Source organism: Dictyostelium discoideum (assembly GCF_000004695.1).
Source record: "Dictyostelium discoideum AX4 chromosome 3 chromosome, whole genome shotgun sequence".
Classification (NCBI taxonomy): Eukaryota; Evosea; class Eumycetozoa; order Dictyosteliales; family Dictyosteliaceae; genus Dictyostelium; species Dictyostelium discoideum.
Genome location: NC_007089.4, coordinates 628,090 through 642,600, shown reverse-complemented (window position 1 = coordinate 642,600; position 14,511 = coordinate 628,090). Strand labels below are relative to the sequence as shown.

The 14,511-nt window shown below is 24.1% G+C and overlaps 5 protein-coding genes across 5 annotated transcripts; 2 read left to right on the top strand and 3 right to left on the bottom strand.

Annotated features, from left to right (window-relative positions):
- Positions 1-1,947: 1,947 nt before the first annotated feature.
- Positions 1,948-3,150, top strand: DDB_G0278297 (metallophosphoesterase domain-containing protein; the record flags this gene model as incomplete). Its single annotated transcript, XM_637179.1, has 1 exon — positions 1,948-3,150. One exon carries the CDS (start codon positions 1,948-1,950, stop codon positions 3,148-3,150), a length of 1,203 nt encoding a protein of 400 aa, XP_642271.1.
- Positions 3,151-3,278: 128 nt separating this feature from the next.
- DDB_G0278295 (hypothetical protein) lies at positions 3,279-4,016 on the bottom strand (the record flags this gene model as incomplete). Its single annotated transcript, XM_637178.1, has 3 exons — positions 3,279-3,551; positions 3,687-3,746; positions 3,924-4,016. The coding sequence occupies 3 exons, from the start codon at positions 4,014-4,016 to the stop codon at positions 3,279-3,281; spliced, it is 426 nt and encodes a 141-aa protein (XP_642270.1).
- An 821-nt stretch (positions 4,017-4,837) lies between these two features.
- On the bottom strand, positions 4,838-5,839 carry DDB_G0278649 (hypothetical protein; the record flags this gene model as incomplete). Its single annotated transcript, XM_637177.1, has 1 exon — positions 4,838-5,839. One exon carries the CDS (start codon positions 5,837-5,839, stop codon positions 4,838-4,840), a length of 1,002 nt encoding a protein of 333 aa, XP_642269.1.
- A 402-nt stretch (positions 5,840-6,241) lies between these two features.
- ileS (isoleucyl-tRNA synthetase) lies at positions 6,242-9,630 on the top strand (the record flags this gene model as incomplete). The annotated part of the gene is made up of 2 exons (XM_637176.1): positions 6,242-6,251; positions 6,437-9,630. The coding sequence occupies 2 exons, from the start codon at positions 6,242-6,244 to the stop codon at positions 9,628-9,630; spliced, it is 3,204 nt and encodes a 1,067-aa protein (XP_642268.1).
- A 140-nt stretch (positions 9,631-9,770) lies between these two features.
- DDB_G0278291 (hypothetical protein) lies at positions 9,771-14,000 on the bottom strand (the record flags this gene model as incomplete). Its single annotated transcript, XM_637175.1, has 1 exon — positions 9,771-14,000. One exon carries the CDS (start codon positions 13,998-14,000, stop codon positions 9,771-9,773), a length of 4,230 nt encoding a protein of 1,409 aa, XP_642267.1.
- Positions 14,001-14,511: the final 511 nt, after the last annotated feature.

Genomic DNA, 14,511 nt, shown 5'->3' with positions numbered 1-14,511 from the left:
AAAAAAAAAAAAAAAAAGTATCTGAGTGTGTGTGTATAAATAAATATAAAAAAAAAAAATTTATATGTAGGAATAGTGTTTTTATATGTGTTTATTTTTTTATATACTAATATATATATACATATATATATATTTTTCTTTATTTAGAGTTTATTTATTTTAATAATAAAAATCTAATGCATCATATCAATCGGGTATCCTAAATTTGGTTTTTTAGATTTTATAAAGGTCATCTATAATTTTAAAAAAAAAAAAAAAAAAAAGAAAAGGCCCCCATTTTCACACACCCACTCACACAAATGTGTTTAAAGGAAAGTTACAATTTAGACATTTATTTATTAATCAAATTAAACAATTTAATATCAAAACAAAATATTATCATTATAGATACAAAAAAAGGAAGAGAGTAATTGGAGGTTGGATATGATTTTGAAATTGAAATAAATAATATTATTTGTCATTATTTTACTCTATTTCTATTTAAAATAACAATAATTTTTTTTTTTTTTTTTTTTTTTTTTTCAATTTTTTTCTTTTGGAATTAAACCTTTATTTTTATTTTTATTTTTATTTTTATTTTTATTTTATTATTATATTTTGAGTTAAGGAGGGGGTGTTTTAATTTGTTTAAACAACAATAATATACGAATCCATTAAATCAATCTTTTAATAAAATTAGTAAATTGAATTCTGACTGATTACCAAAGATAAAATAAATAATAATAATAATAATTTTGAAAGATTTGTTAAATACTTCTTTTCTTTACTATAGAGAAAGTTATAATTAAAATTTTAATAAAAAAAAAACAAACTGTTAGAATTATTTTTATAATAAATTATAAAATAAATAAAATAAAAATAAAAATTTTTTTTACCACAACACATACCACCAATAATAATAATAATGATAATTTTTTTTTTTTTTTTTTTAATTAATATAAAAAATAGCGATCGCAAGATGAAATCGATTTTTACAATAACAAAAATAAATATTAAAATTAGTAATAAATAGTAAACAATTAACCAATTGGGAGAAAAAAAAATTTTAAAAGAAAAAGAGTGCTTCAAAAAGTTGATACAAAAAAATAATAAAATAATAATATAATAAAATATTATAAATTAGGAGAAGGTGGAATGAATGCCCACATGCACAAAATAATTAAAAGAAATCAGTTTCCAAATAAAAAGATAAAATTAAACTCTAATTTTGAAAGGTGATTTCTATTTTTATTATTATTATTATTATTATATTATACAATCAATATATAAATTTAAACCCATTTTTGATTTAAAATTATAAATAAAAATATAATAAAAAAATGTATGTGGAGAGGAAATAATATTTTTTTTTAAAAAAAAAAAAATAAAATAAAATAAAAATAAAATGTATTCTGTTAGAAATTATAAGTCGTATTTTAAAAATTCTATTTATTTATAGTAATTTGTAAGATAATTTTTCTTTATTTTTATTATTATTATTTTATTTTTTATTTTTTATTATTTTTTTTTTTTTTATGTATTTGGAAAAAAGATTATTTAATTAAATGAGGTTGTAATTTTTAAGGAAAAAAAAATTACAAAATGATGATATGGAAGAGCAATAGGTTTGTTAATAAAGCGAAACGTTGTGAATTTAACAAAAGAAAAAAAATAAAAGGGTGAGAGAGTGAGGAGTATGTGAAATTGGAACTCATGTGTCTTTTTGGAATTAAAAAAAAAAATAAAAATAAAAAAATAATAAAAAAAAAAAAAATAAAAAATTAAAATAAAATTAAATTAAATCCCACACCCTTTAATTTTTTTTTTTTTAATATAAAGAAAGTATTTACTTTTTTCTTTTATTTATTTTTTAAATTCAATTTACAAACTATTGATACCACAATATACAAATAAAAAAAAACAAATAAATAAAAAAAAACAAATAAAAAAAAACCAAAAAAAAAAAAAATGAAATATTCCCAAAATGTCAAAATAATTAAAATAATTTCTCTAATAACAGTAATGATTTTTTTAAATTTATTTGTTCAAATTACCGATAGTTTATCAATAATAAAAAATAATAATAATAATAATAATAATAATAATCATATAACAATCAAAATTAATATTGATAAAGATAATAATGAAAATAAAAATAAATTAAGATTTAATAAAAATAATAAATTTAAAATTATTCAATTTACAGATTTACATTTTGGAGAAGGTGAAAATGAGGCATGGGGTAAAGAACAAGATATAAATAGTACTGCTGTGATGAATAAAATAATTGATAAAGAAGGAAATGTTGATTTAATATTATTTACAGGTGATTTAATTACTGGTAATAATATTAATGGCAATGTGTCAAAATATTGGGAGAATGCAATCAATGTGGCAAAAACTAGAAATATACCATGGGCAATCACATTTGGAAATCATGATGACCTATCTTCAAATGATAATGGTACAAGATATGACTTAATCTCATTAGACATTAAACTAGGCTCTCTTTCTAAACTTGGTCCAATCTCAATACCTGGTGTATCAAATTACAATTTAAATATCTATGGAAATGAAAATGACAGAATATTATCGACATTATGGCTATTTGACTCTGGCGATGGTGAAAATGATTGTAAAAACCAAAGAAACAGAGAATTTGGAAATGGCTATCAATGCAATACATTCATTACAAAGGAGCAAATTCAATGGTACGAAAATGAAACATTAAAATATGAAAATGATAAACTACCATTATGGGAAGGTGCCTTCTTTCATATACCATTACAAGAATATATGCTAGTATGGAATTACGGAGTTTGCTTTGGATTTAATAATGACTCAATCGCATGTCAAAAAACTAATGAGGGACTTTTTAAAAAGTTTGTTGAAATTGGTAGAATTAGAATGATATCGGTGGGTCATAATCATGGAAACGATTTCTGTTCAATATTTGATAATATTAAAATGTGTTATGGTAGACATAGTGGTTATGGTGGTTATGGAACTTGGGAAAGAGGTGCAAGAGTAATCGAGTTAACTCATAATCCAATTAAGAATAAAGTCACCTCAATTACATATATTACATTTGAAACTGGTCAACAACTATTCAATCAACCACGTCATTTCCCAAATTCAACCCAAATACCACAAACTAAATGTACTGATTAATTAATTTTTGGAAATAAATAAAAAAATATATACACACACATATGTGTGTGTGTGTATAATGGTGTGTTTAATTTATAAATAATTTATCGATGGTGTGTTTTTATTTTATTTTATTTTATTTTATTCGTTTACAAGTTAATATCAACATCAATACAGGCGATTTCAGCATTGTTTTGATCGGTGATAACAACGTTACCAGTGTATTTACCTGATGGAGCATCAGATGGAATCATTTCGGTCATATTCTTTTGGTAATCACCAGCAGCAATTGGGCATGCTAATGGGTCTTGAGAACTGCAAATAGAAACATTTTCATTGATAAGTGTAATGAAACCATATTTGACTTTAACGGCAACATTTCCACCAGTGACGGTTTCATCGAGAATACCTGATGCACTGATCTATAAAAAATAAAAAATAAATAAAAATAAAAATTAGAAAAAAAGGGTTTTAAAAAAAGAAATTTACAAACGAATGAAAAAAAAAAAAAAAAAAAAAAAAAAAAAAAAAAAAAAAAAAAAAAAAAAAAAACTTACTGTGATATCTTGTCCTTTAACTGGTGTTGGTGGGTCTAATACTACATTGGTAATTTGGAACTAGTAAATAAAAAATAAAAAATAAAAAAAGAAGTTAATAATTTGTCCAAAAAATCAAGTTAGCTAATTTATTTTGAATTGTTTATTTTTAATTTTTTTTATTTTTTTAGACCACTCGAATTTTAGAGATGGGTGTGTAAAAATTGAGGGAGTGAAAAAAATATTAATTTTACATACTTTATCGGCAGCAGTACCACAATTTGACCAAACTTGGGTGAAAGATGGGGAAACTAAAGCAAGAACGAAAAAGAGGGCTAATAATAATCTCATTTTATTTGATATATTGTATTTGTATGATTAAAAAAATAATGAAAAATAAAAAAAAAAAATTAAAAAAAAAAAAAAAGGATTTATTGCCCAGTTTTTTTTTTTTTTTTTTTTTTTTTTTTTTTTAAAATTAATTTTTATTTTATTTTATTTTATTTTTTTTATTTTTTTTTATTTTTTTAATTTTTTTTTTTTTTTTGTCCGAATCTTAAAATATGATATTTTGAATTTTCTAAACAATATTCATTATTTAAATAAAAATCCCAACTGACAAAAAAAAAAAAAATAAAAAAATAAAAAAAAAATAAAAAAAACTAAATAAATTTAAAGAGGCTTTCACAAATATTAAAATAAATAAAATTTTTAAAAAAATATCCGATTTATCAATAGAATTTTCATTACCACTTTATAAATTTTTATTTTTTTTTTTATTTTAAAAAATTTATTTTTAAAATGATTATAAAAAAAATAAATAAATAAAAAAATAATTTAATTTTATTTTTAAATCTTGCATTGGAAAATCAAAAAAGATTTTTTTTTTTTTTTTTTTTTTTTCTTCCTCGGTTTTAAAATATCTTTTTTCCCACCACACCCTCAAATTCCAAAAAAAAAAAAAAAAAAAAATCTTTCTTTGAATATTCCAAATTGAACACAACAAACCCAAATGTGGTAAAAATGATTAAAAAACTAAAAATTTTATTTTGGTAGCAAAACCCAAAAAATAATAAACATTTTTACAACATTTGAATTTGTTGTGTTTAGTTTGATTTATTTTTTTTTTTTATTTTTTTTTTTTTTTTTATTTATTTGATTTTATTTTATTTTTAAATTCCATAAATTTTAGTAGTATTTTCTCTACATTGTTTTAAAACTTGATCTAGGGGTATATTTTTAATTTGAGAGATTGCATTTGCAACCATTGGAATGTGCCCAGAATGAGCAATTTGACCACGGAATGGTTCAGGTGTCATATATGGACCATCAGTTTCCAAAAGGATACGTTCGATTGGCACGGCTTCAACGCTATCTCTGATTGATTGAGAGTTTCTAAAAGTGATGCAACCAGTGAACCCAATACAAAGATTTGGGAAATGGTCAAGTAATTGTTTTGCGAAATCACTATTGGACGTGAAACAATGGATATGAATTTTATAATCAACAGGTACCAACTCCTTCAAGAGACGCAATGTGTCCTCCTCAGCCTCACGACTATGGATTACCAATGGTTTACCCAACTTGACAGCCTGCTTCAATTGACGTGAGAAGGCATTGATTTGCTCGTCATTTGAAGATTTATTGTAAAAATAGTCTAACCCCATCTCGCCCCATGCCACAACTTTTGGATTTGATTTCATCCTGTCTATTAGTTTTTGCTCAATTTGGTCATTATATTCCTTGGCATTGTGAGGGTGGACGCCATAGGCACCATAGATACACTCATTGTTTTCAATTAAGAAATCTGCATATTCTATCGATACTGGATCACAACAAACTTGAATTAATTTTTCAAATTGTTTTGGAAAGTTGTCTTGTTTAAATTGTGGGAAATCTGTTAATGATTTATTTAATCTTATTAAAAGTTGGTCAACATGTACATGTGAATCAACATATTTTGCATCCTCCGCCATATCAACAACTTTTGGTGTATTCAATTTTGCTTTACTATTATCAATTGGTTTTTGTTTAGATTTTGGTTGATTAACACTTGGATCACAACATCCTTTATCATTATTTTTTGGTTTTTGTTGTTGTTTTTGTTTTTGATTATTATTATTATTATTATTATTATTACTACTATTTGCAGTATTTGTATTTGTGGTACTCATTTTTCTTATAAAATTATTATTATTATAATTTCCTATAAATTTATTATTATTACAAATAAAACTTGTTTTTGAGATGGTTTTTAATAACTTAACGCTTTTAATCATAACAGGGATTAAATTTTTATTTTTATTTTATTTTTTTATTAAAAAAAAGTTTTTCCCTTTTTCTCTATTATTTCTTTTTGTTAAAAGTATAAGAAATGAATTTCATAAAATTTTCATTTTTTTTTTTTATTTTTTTTTTTATTTTTTCATTTTTTTTTTTTTTTCATTTTTTTTTTTATTTTTTTTTATTTTTAATTTTTTTTTTTTTTTTTTACAATTTTAATTTTCTTAAAAAGCAACAATCGTTAAAAAAAACGTTTAATTGTTGTTAAGAAACAATAAATATAATTATATAAAATGGAAGAAGGTAAGAAAAAAAATATCCTAAAAGATTTTTTTCTTTTTTTTTTTTTTTTCTAAAATCTGAATTTAAATACCCCCTTATTAAAAAAAAAAAAAAAAAAAAAATTAAAAAAAAAAAAAATAATAAAAAAAAAAAATATAAAAATAGAAATTCATATTAATAATTTTTTTTTTTTAAATAAATTTTAGTTCCACAAAAAATTGATTTTGCAGGAGAAGAATCAAAAATTTTAAAATATTGGGATGATATTAAAGCATTTGAAACCTCAGTAAAAATGAGTGAAGGTAAACCAGAGTATTCATTTTATGATGGACCACCATTTGCAACAGGTTTACCACATTATGGACATATTTTAGCAGGTACAATTAAAGATACAATCACACGTTATGCTCATCAAACTGGACATCATGTTGAAAGACGTTTTGGATGGGATTGTCATGGTTTACCAATTGAGTTTGAAATTGATAAACTTCATGGCGTTAGAACCAAGGAGGATGTATTAAAGATGGGTATTCCAACATATAATCAACATTGTCGTTCAATCGTTATGAAATATTCACATGAGTGGGAGATCGTAGTCAATCGTATGGGTCGTTGGATCGATATGAAAAACAATTACAAAACTATGGACACACCATTTATGGAGAGTGTTTGGTGGGTTTTCCAAGAACTCTTTAAGAAGGATTTGGTGTACCAAGGTTTCAAAGTTATGCCATACTCAATTGGCTGCACAACACCATTATCAAACTTTGAAGCATCATCAAACTACAAGGATGTAAGTGATCCAGCATGTGTTGTTTCATTCCAAACTCTTGATGATGAGAAAGTTTCAATCTTGGCATGGACCACCACCCCATGGACCCTTCCATCCAATTTAGCATTGACTGTGAATCCAAAGATGGAATACATAAAGATCAATGATATCAAACGTAATCAAATCTTTATCCTTGGTAAAAATCGTACTTCAATCCTCTACAAATCAGATAAGGAATATACAGTTTTAGAAACAATGAAAGGCACAGATTTAATTGGTAAAAAGTATGTACCAATGTTCCCATACTTTGCAAGTGATGCCAATATGGGTGGTTTCGTTGTTATTGGTGGTGATTTCGTTACCGATGATTCTGGTACCGGTATCGTTCATACTGCACCAGCCTATGGTGAGGACGATTTCAATGTTTGTATTGCCAATGGTGTCATCTCTAGAGATCAATTCAAACGTCCAATTCTTAACTCTGTCGATGCCAATGGTTGTTTCACAAGTGATGTAACCGATTTCGCTGGTATGATGGTAAAAGACGCTGAAACCACCAAACAAATTAGCATTTATCTCAAAAATAAAGGTCGTATGGTAAATAGTGCAAATCTTGTCCATAGTTATCCATATTGTTGGCGTTCAGATACACCATTGATCTACAAAGCAGTCGGTAGTTGGTTCGTTAGAGTCGAATCAATTCGTGATAAATTATTAGCAAACAATGATAAAACCTATTGGGTACCAGATTTTGTCAAAGAGAAAAGATTTGCAAATTGGTTAAAGAATGCAACAGATTGGGCTGTCAGTAGAAATCGTTATTGGGGTACCCCAATCCCATTATGGATTAGTGAAGATGGTGAAGAAGTTGTTGTCATTGGCAGTATCGACGAATTAGAACGTCTCTCTGGTGTTCGTGTAACTGATCTTCATCGTGAATCAATCGATCATATTACAATTCCATCACAAAAAGGTAAAGGTACACTCCGTCGTATTGAAGATGTTTTCGATTGTTGGTTTGAATCTGGTTCTATGCCATACGCTCAACAACATTATCCATTTGAAAATAAGGATAAATTTGAAAAGATCTTCCCAGCTCACTTTATCGCCGAAGGTCTTGATCAAACTAGAGGTTGGTTCTATACACTATTGGTTTTATCAACTGCTCTCTTTGATAAACCACCTTTCCAAAATCTCATTGTTAATGGTTTGGTTTTAGCTGCTGATGGTAAGAAAATGTCAAAGAGATTAAAGAATTATCCAGATCCAATGGAAGTCGTATCAAAGGTTGGTGCTGATTCTCTTCGTCTCTACCTTATCAATTCACCAGTTGTTAGAGCTGAAACTTTGAAATTCCAAGAGAAAGGTGTTCAAGATATGATCAAAGATGTTTTCTTACCATGGTTTAACGCCTATCGTTTCTTTGTTCAAAATTGTCTTCGTTTTGAAAAAGCTACCAACACCACTTTCCAACCAGATATTAAGGTTGCTCTTGCCTCTGAAAATGTTATGGACAAATGGATTCTTGCCTCTTGCCAATCACTCATTGCATTTGTACGTGCAGAAATGGCCGCCTATCGTTTATACACTGTCGTACCAAAATTGGTTCGTTTCATTGAAGATCTTACCAATTGGTTCGTTCGTTTAAATCGTAAGCGTTTAAAGGGTTCAAATGGTGATGCCGATTGTCTTGCCGCTCTCAATATCCTCTATGAGGTTTTAATGACCATTTGTATTGCTATGGGTCCATTCACTCCATTCTTTACAGAGTACATGTACCAAAATCTTAAGAAAGCATTACCAAAGGAGAAACAAATGGATTCAGTTCACTATGTTATGTTCCCTGAACCAATTCAAGAAGCTTTCAACACTAGAATTGAAGAAGCCATTTCACGTATGCAAGTTGTCATCGAATTGGGTCGTGCCGCTAGAGATCGTCGTACCAAACCAATTAAATTCCCACTCAAAGAATTTATGGTCATCACTGAGAATCAACAATATCTCGCCGATTTAGAATCACTCAAATCTTATATCCTCGAGGAATTAAATATCCAAAATATCGTTCTCACAAGTGATGAAGGTTCATTCGTTGTTGTCACTGCTGAAGCCGATAACAAACGTTTAGGTGCCCGTTTAAAGAATGACTTTAAGAAGATCTCACCATTAATCTCTAAACTCACCAATGAACAACTTCGTGAATTCCAAAAAACTCAAACCATCGATATTCTTGGTCATGAACTCACCTCTGAAGATCTTAAAATCATCCGTAAATATAATGGTGAAACTACAAACTCTGAACCTTCAGGTAATGAAGAAATCTTAACAGTTTTAGATCTTACTGTCGATAGTGCACTCTATGAAAAAGGTTTGGCTCGTGAATTAATCAATCGTGTTCAAAGACTTAGAAAGAAGAGTGGTCTCACCTTTGATGATCCAGTATCAATGTTTTATCATACTAAAGAAGCTGAATTAAAAACTGCCATTGAAAATAATAACGATTACATTAAAGAAACCATTTTATTCAATCTTCAATTCTCTGAAACTACTTCACCATCAAATTCATTTGCAACTGAAATTGTCTCAATTGTTAAAGATAATGATGCTGAAATTTATTTCCTTAAAAATTAATTCAAAAAAAAAGTTAATTATCTAGATATATAAATAAATAAATTTTTTAAAAAAAAAAAACAAAACAAAACAAAACAAATAAATTATTTTTTCTTTATACATATAATAATAATAATTTTTATTTTTTTTTTTTTTTTTTCTTAATTTAAAATACCTTTTTCATTATAATATTTAATTATGTGATTATTTTTTAATTTTAAAGTTTCTTGAATTAAATGATCACTAATTTTAAATTTTAAAATATTGGGTGATAATTTTAAAATTAAATTACATAATCTAATATGACCATTAATAAATGAAACTGTGAAAATATTATGATTAATATCACCAATTGAAAAGAGATGATTTCTAATTTGTTCATTATTATTATTTAAAAGAAATTGAATTATTGGAAATTGATTATCTTGAAATATTGGATACCAATTAAAATCTTTTAAATTTATATTATAATTATCAACAATAAAACTTGATATTGAAATATTATTTTGTTTAATTGATTCTTTTAAAATTTGTTGATGAAAATTATTAACTTTAAAATTAAATTCAATGAATTTTTGAATTTTTTCAATTGAAAACGTTTTTACAACTTTTGATATTAAAAGTTCAGAAAATGGAAATGATTTAATAATTATAGTTTTACTTTCACTATTATCACATGATAATGATGATTGATAATATTGACTATTTTTATAAAGTGAAAGTAATGGTGAATTTGAATAACCAACATTTAATGATGGAAATGATGGACCATTTGTTGTATTATTACTTTGTTTTTTATCTTTTAAATTCTCTTCAATAAAATCCAATTCTTTAAAGAATAAATCCAATCTATTTATATCTAAATAATAACAAAGGTCACCATTTATTGAATTGATAAAGAAATCTTGAAGTTGTGGTGGTAAATTTAAAAGATCCAATGTCCTCATCTTTGCAAATGGAAATCTAGAGAAATAGTAGCAAAGTTGAGTTCTAACGGTTTCTTCAGATTCTGATAGGACAAATTCACAATTGAATACATTTGCATTCAATAGACGAGGCATTATATCGTAGTAGCCGTATTGACCATCGATTTGATTTCCATTGTATTCATAGTCACCAATATCATTCAATAGATTAGAGATCAATGGTTTATTTAAAATGAATTTTATGAATTTTGGTGATTTAATTTGTAAGTATCTAAATGAATGATAGAGTGATCTAGTTTGTCCCTCCTCTACTATTGAACTATCATGAACAATCAATTTATGAACCATCAGTATTTGCTTGGCCGATACATTCTTTATTGATAAAAGTATTTCAAAGAATCTATTGATAATTGTTTGATAAACTATTTTAAAAGCTTTAAAAAGTTTATTATTTTTTTCATTCTCTTTCTCATTTACCCAATATTTAATTATTTCAATGATTTGATTTGAATTTTGATTGCAATAAACAATATCATTTTGATTATTATATAAAATCTTTGCACTATAATCTAATTCACCATATTCATTAATAACTGATTTACCATCCATAGTTTCTCTATGCCACCAATATCTAAATAATGAATTATATTTTAAAATAATTTCTTCTTCTTCTTTTTCTTTTTCTTTTTCTTCTTTTTCTTCTTTTTCTTCTTTAAAATTATTTAATAAATTATTTAAAATATAATGAATACCCCATGGATTATAATCATCAATTGATTGAACTAATAATCTAATTGATTCTTTTGGGTATTTACTTAAATTAATTTTAAAATTGCCATTTGTATTATTTAATTCATTATATCCACTTTTTAATATATCTTGTAAAACTCTATAAAATAATTGATTTGTATTACTATTTGTTAATTTTTTAGTTTTATAATTATCAGTACCATCATCATCATCTTCATCATCATCTTCATCTTCATCATCGGTATCATCATTATTATTATCTTCATCTTCTTCATTTTCTTTATCTTTTTGATTTTCATTATTATTATCAATATGATTATTAAAATAATTAATTAAAATTTGAATATTATTTAATGGTATATTTATACCATCACAACAATTTGAATCATCTTTTAAATTTAATTTTACATTTAATGAACTTAATTGTTCTAAAACTTTAATATTAACTTGATTTGGTACTTCAATTGAATTAATGAAAGGATATTCGAATAAACAATTTCTAAAATATTCTTCACCATAATCTAATGTTATGTAAGCTTCATAAGCTAATTGAAAAGTTTCACATTTCACTTTACCAAATCTTCTTAATCTTAAATAACTTGATAATAATAATGATTGACAATTTGATATGATATCAATGATTTTAAAATCTTGTATTAAAATAATTGGAATATCAGAATCTTTAATTGGTTTTGGTGATAATAGTTTTGGTAATAATGGATGCCACTCTCTTGGCAATTGAAAATCTGAAAATACTTTTAATGGTGTAACTCTAACCAATTGTTCAAATAATTCACTTGAATTTAATAATATAATTTCAACGAATATTTCAATGAAATTAATAGGTTGCTCAATTGAGTAGATTGATGATGAATATAATTCAATGAATTCTATAACCCTTTGAGCGTGTAACGAGATTAGTTTAGTTTTAATCGATAGTTTAATACTACTACCATCTCTATCGATGCATCTACACGGGTCGGATAACAGTATGGATGATGAGGTTGGCGTTAGTTTATGATTGGTGTCGATTAAGTATCTCAACGCTTTCGGACTTAACGCCCTGAAACAATAGATATAAACCAAATCATCATGATGGGAACAGTTTAGCAATTGGTCATCCCTTAATTCGAATAGTAATGAATCATATTTGTAAAGGTATTGCAAATAGCGTCTCTTGGTTTCCAATACCATTGATCTATGAAGATTTTGAAGTTTCTTTTCATTGCAAATACTGTCATCTGATATTATACCTTTTACAACTTGTTTTAGTTTGTTTACCATCTCATCATTATCATCCATATAAAACATATAATAAGTTTTAATATAAACTAAAAACACATCCAATGCTGATCCTTCCAATTTCGTATATAATAATTTCTCGGCTCTTTTCATTAATGGATCAACATGTTGAATAAAACAATCCATATCCAACAACCTATTTTGTAATTCTGATGATTTTAATGTAAATAAATGTAATAATTTTGATTTATATTTTTCTTGTTCTCTTTTAATATCTAATTGATTTAATTTTTCATTTTCTTTTTCATTTTCTTTTCCTTCTTCTTCTTCTTCCTCTTGTTGATCATCATTTGAATTTGGTGATCCTTTTTTTAATCTTTTTGAAGATGTTTCTTTTATTTCAATTGGGTCATTGTCTATATCTTTTTGACTACAACCATTATTATTATAATTATTACTACTATTATTATTATATTTAAATGATGGTGGTGATTTATATAAATTATTTAAAACAAAAACAACCATTTCTTCTTTAAATATTCTATTATTAAATGATAATTGCAATGATTTAAATCTAACTTGATCAGTGATTATAGTTAATGATGGTGATAAATTTAAAATGGTTTCCAAAGTTGATGGTGAACCATTTTGAATTAACCATTCAATTGATTGAGGTAAAATTTGAAGTGAATATTTATTTAAAAGTATTTTCAATGCTTCTATATTATTATTTTCAATTGTTGTATATGTTAAATCTAGAATTTCAAAATCAATTCTCTTTAAATCCATTAATAGCACTAATATCTCTTTAAAAATTGAAATATCAATTAAATTTAATTTTGGGTTACTATTACTATTATTATTATTATTATTATTATTATTATTATTATTATTATTATTATTATTATTATTATTATTATTATTATTATTATTATTATTATTATTATTATTATTATTATTATTATTATTATTATTATTATTATTATTATTATTATTATTATTATTATTATTATTATTATTATTATTATTATTATTATTACTATTATTAAAAATATATACATGTTCTTGTTGTTGTTCAATAGTTGTATGTTGAGTTTGTTTTAATCCCATTGAAAAAAATAATTGAATTGATTTTATACTAAATAAAATAAATTCCCCACATTTAATTTTATCAATTAACAATGAAAATTGTTTATTTTCCAAAAACCATTGAAATGAAATTATTTCCTTAAATTTAAATCTATTATTGACATGATATTTTTTATGATCATTAAAATCTAATTTGCTTGAATGGAGTTGTTTAAAAATTGTTGACAATAAATATTTATTATGAATTACTTTCCAAAATAGTATTTCGAAATTACTATTATTATTATTATTATTATTATTATTATTATTATTATTATTATTATTATTATTATAATTATTATCCTTGTTACAAATATTATTATTATTACTATTATAATTATTCATTTTATTATTTTAGTTTTATTTACAATTTAAAAAATAAATTAACTTAGCAAATTTTTATTTTTTTTTTTTTTTTAATTTAAAAAAAAAAAAAAAAAATTTTTTTTGTCGTTAAAAAAAAAAAATTAAAAATAAAATTAAAATTATTTTTAATTTTGGTATTGTAACCCTTCACAAAAAGAGGATTTAAAATTCATTTTTTTGTTTAAAAAAAAAAAAAAAAATTGGCTAAATTTTCAACCTCAAAATTTTACTAATCGATTATTGTTTTTGATTAATGGAAATAAAATAAATAAAAAAACCGTTATTAATTTTTATAAAAAAGATAAATATTATAATAAATATGAAGTCATTATAATATTAAATTTTAAAAATAAAAATAAAATAAAAATAAAAATAAAATAAATAAATTAATAACAAAAACTTGTAAATAAATAAAAAAAAACAAAAAAAAAAAACCAAAATTTACTTTCTAACAAAAAAAAAAAAAGAAAAAAAAACCATATGTTTTTTT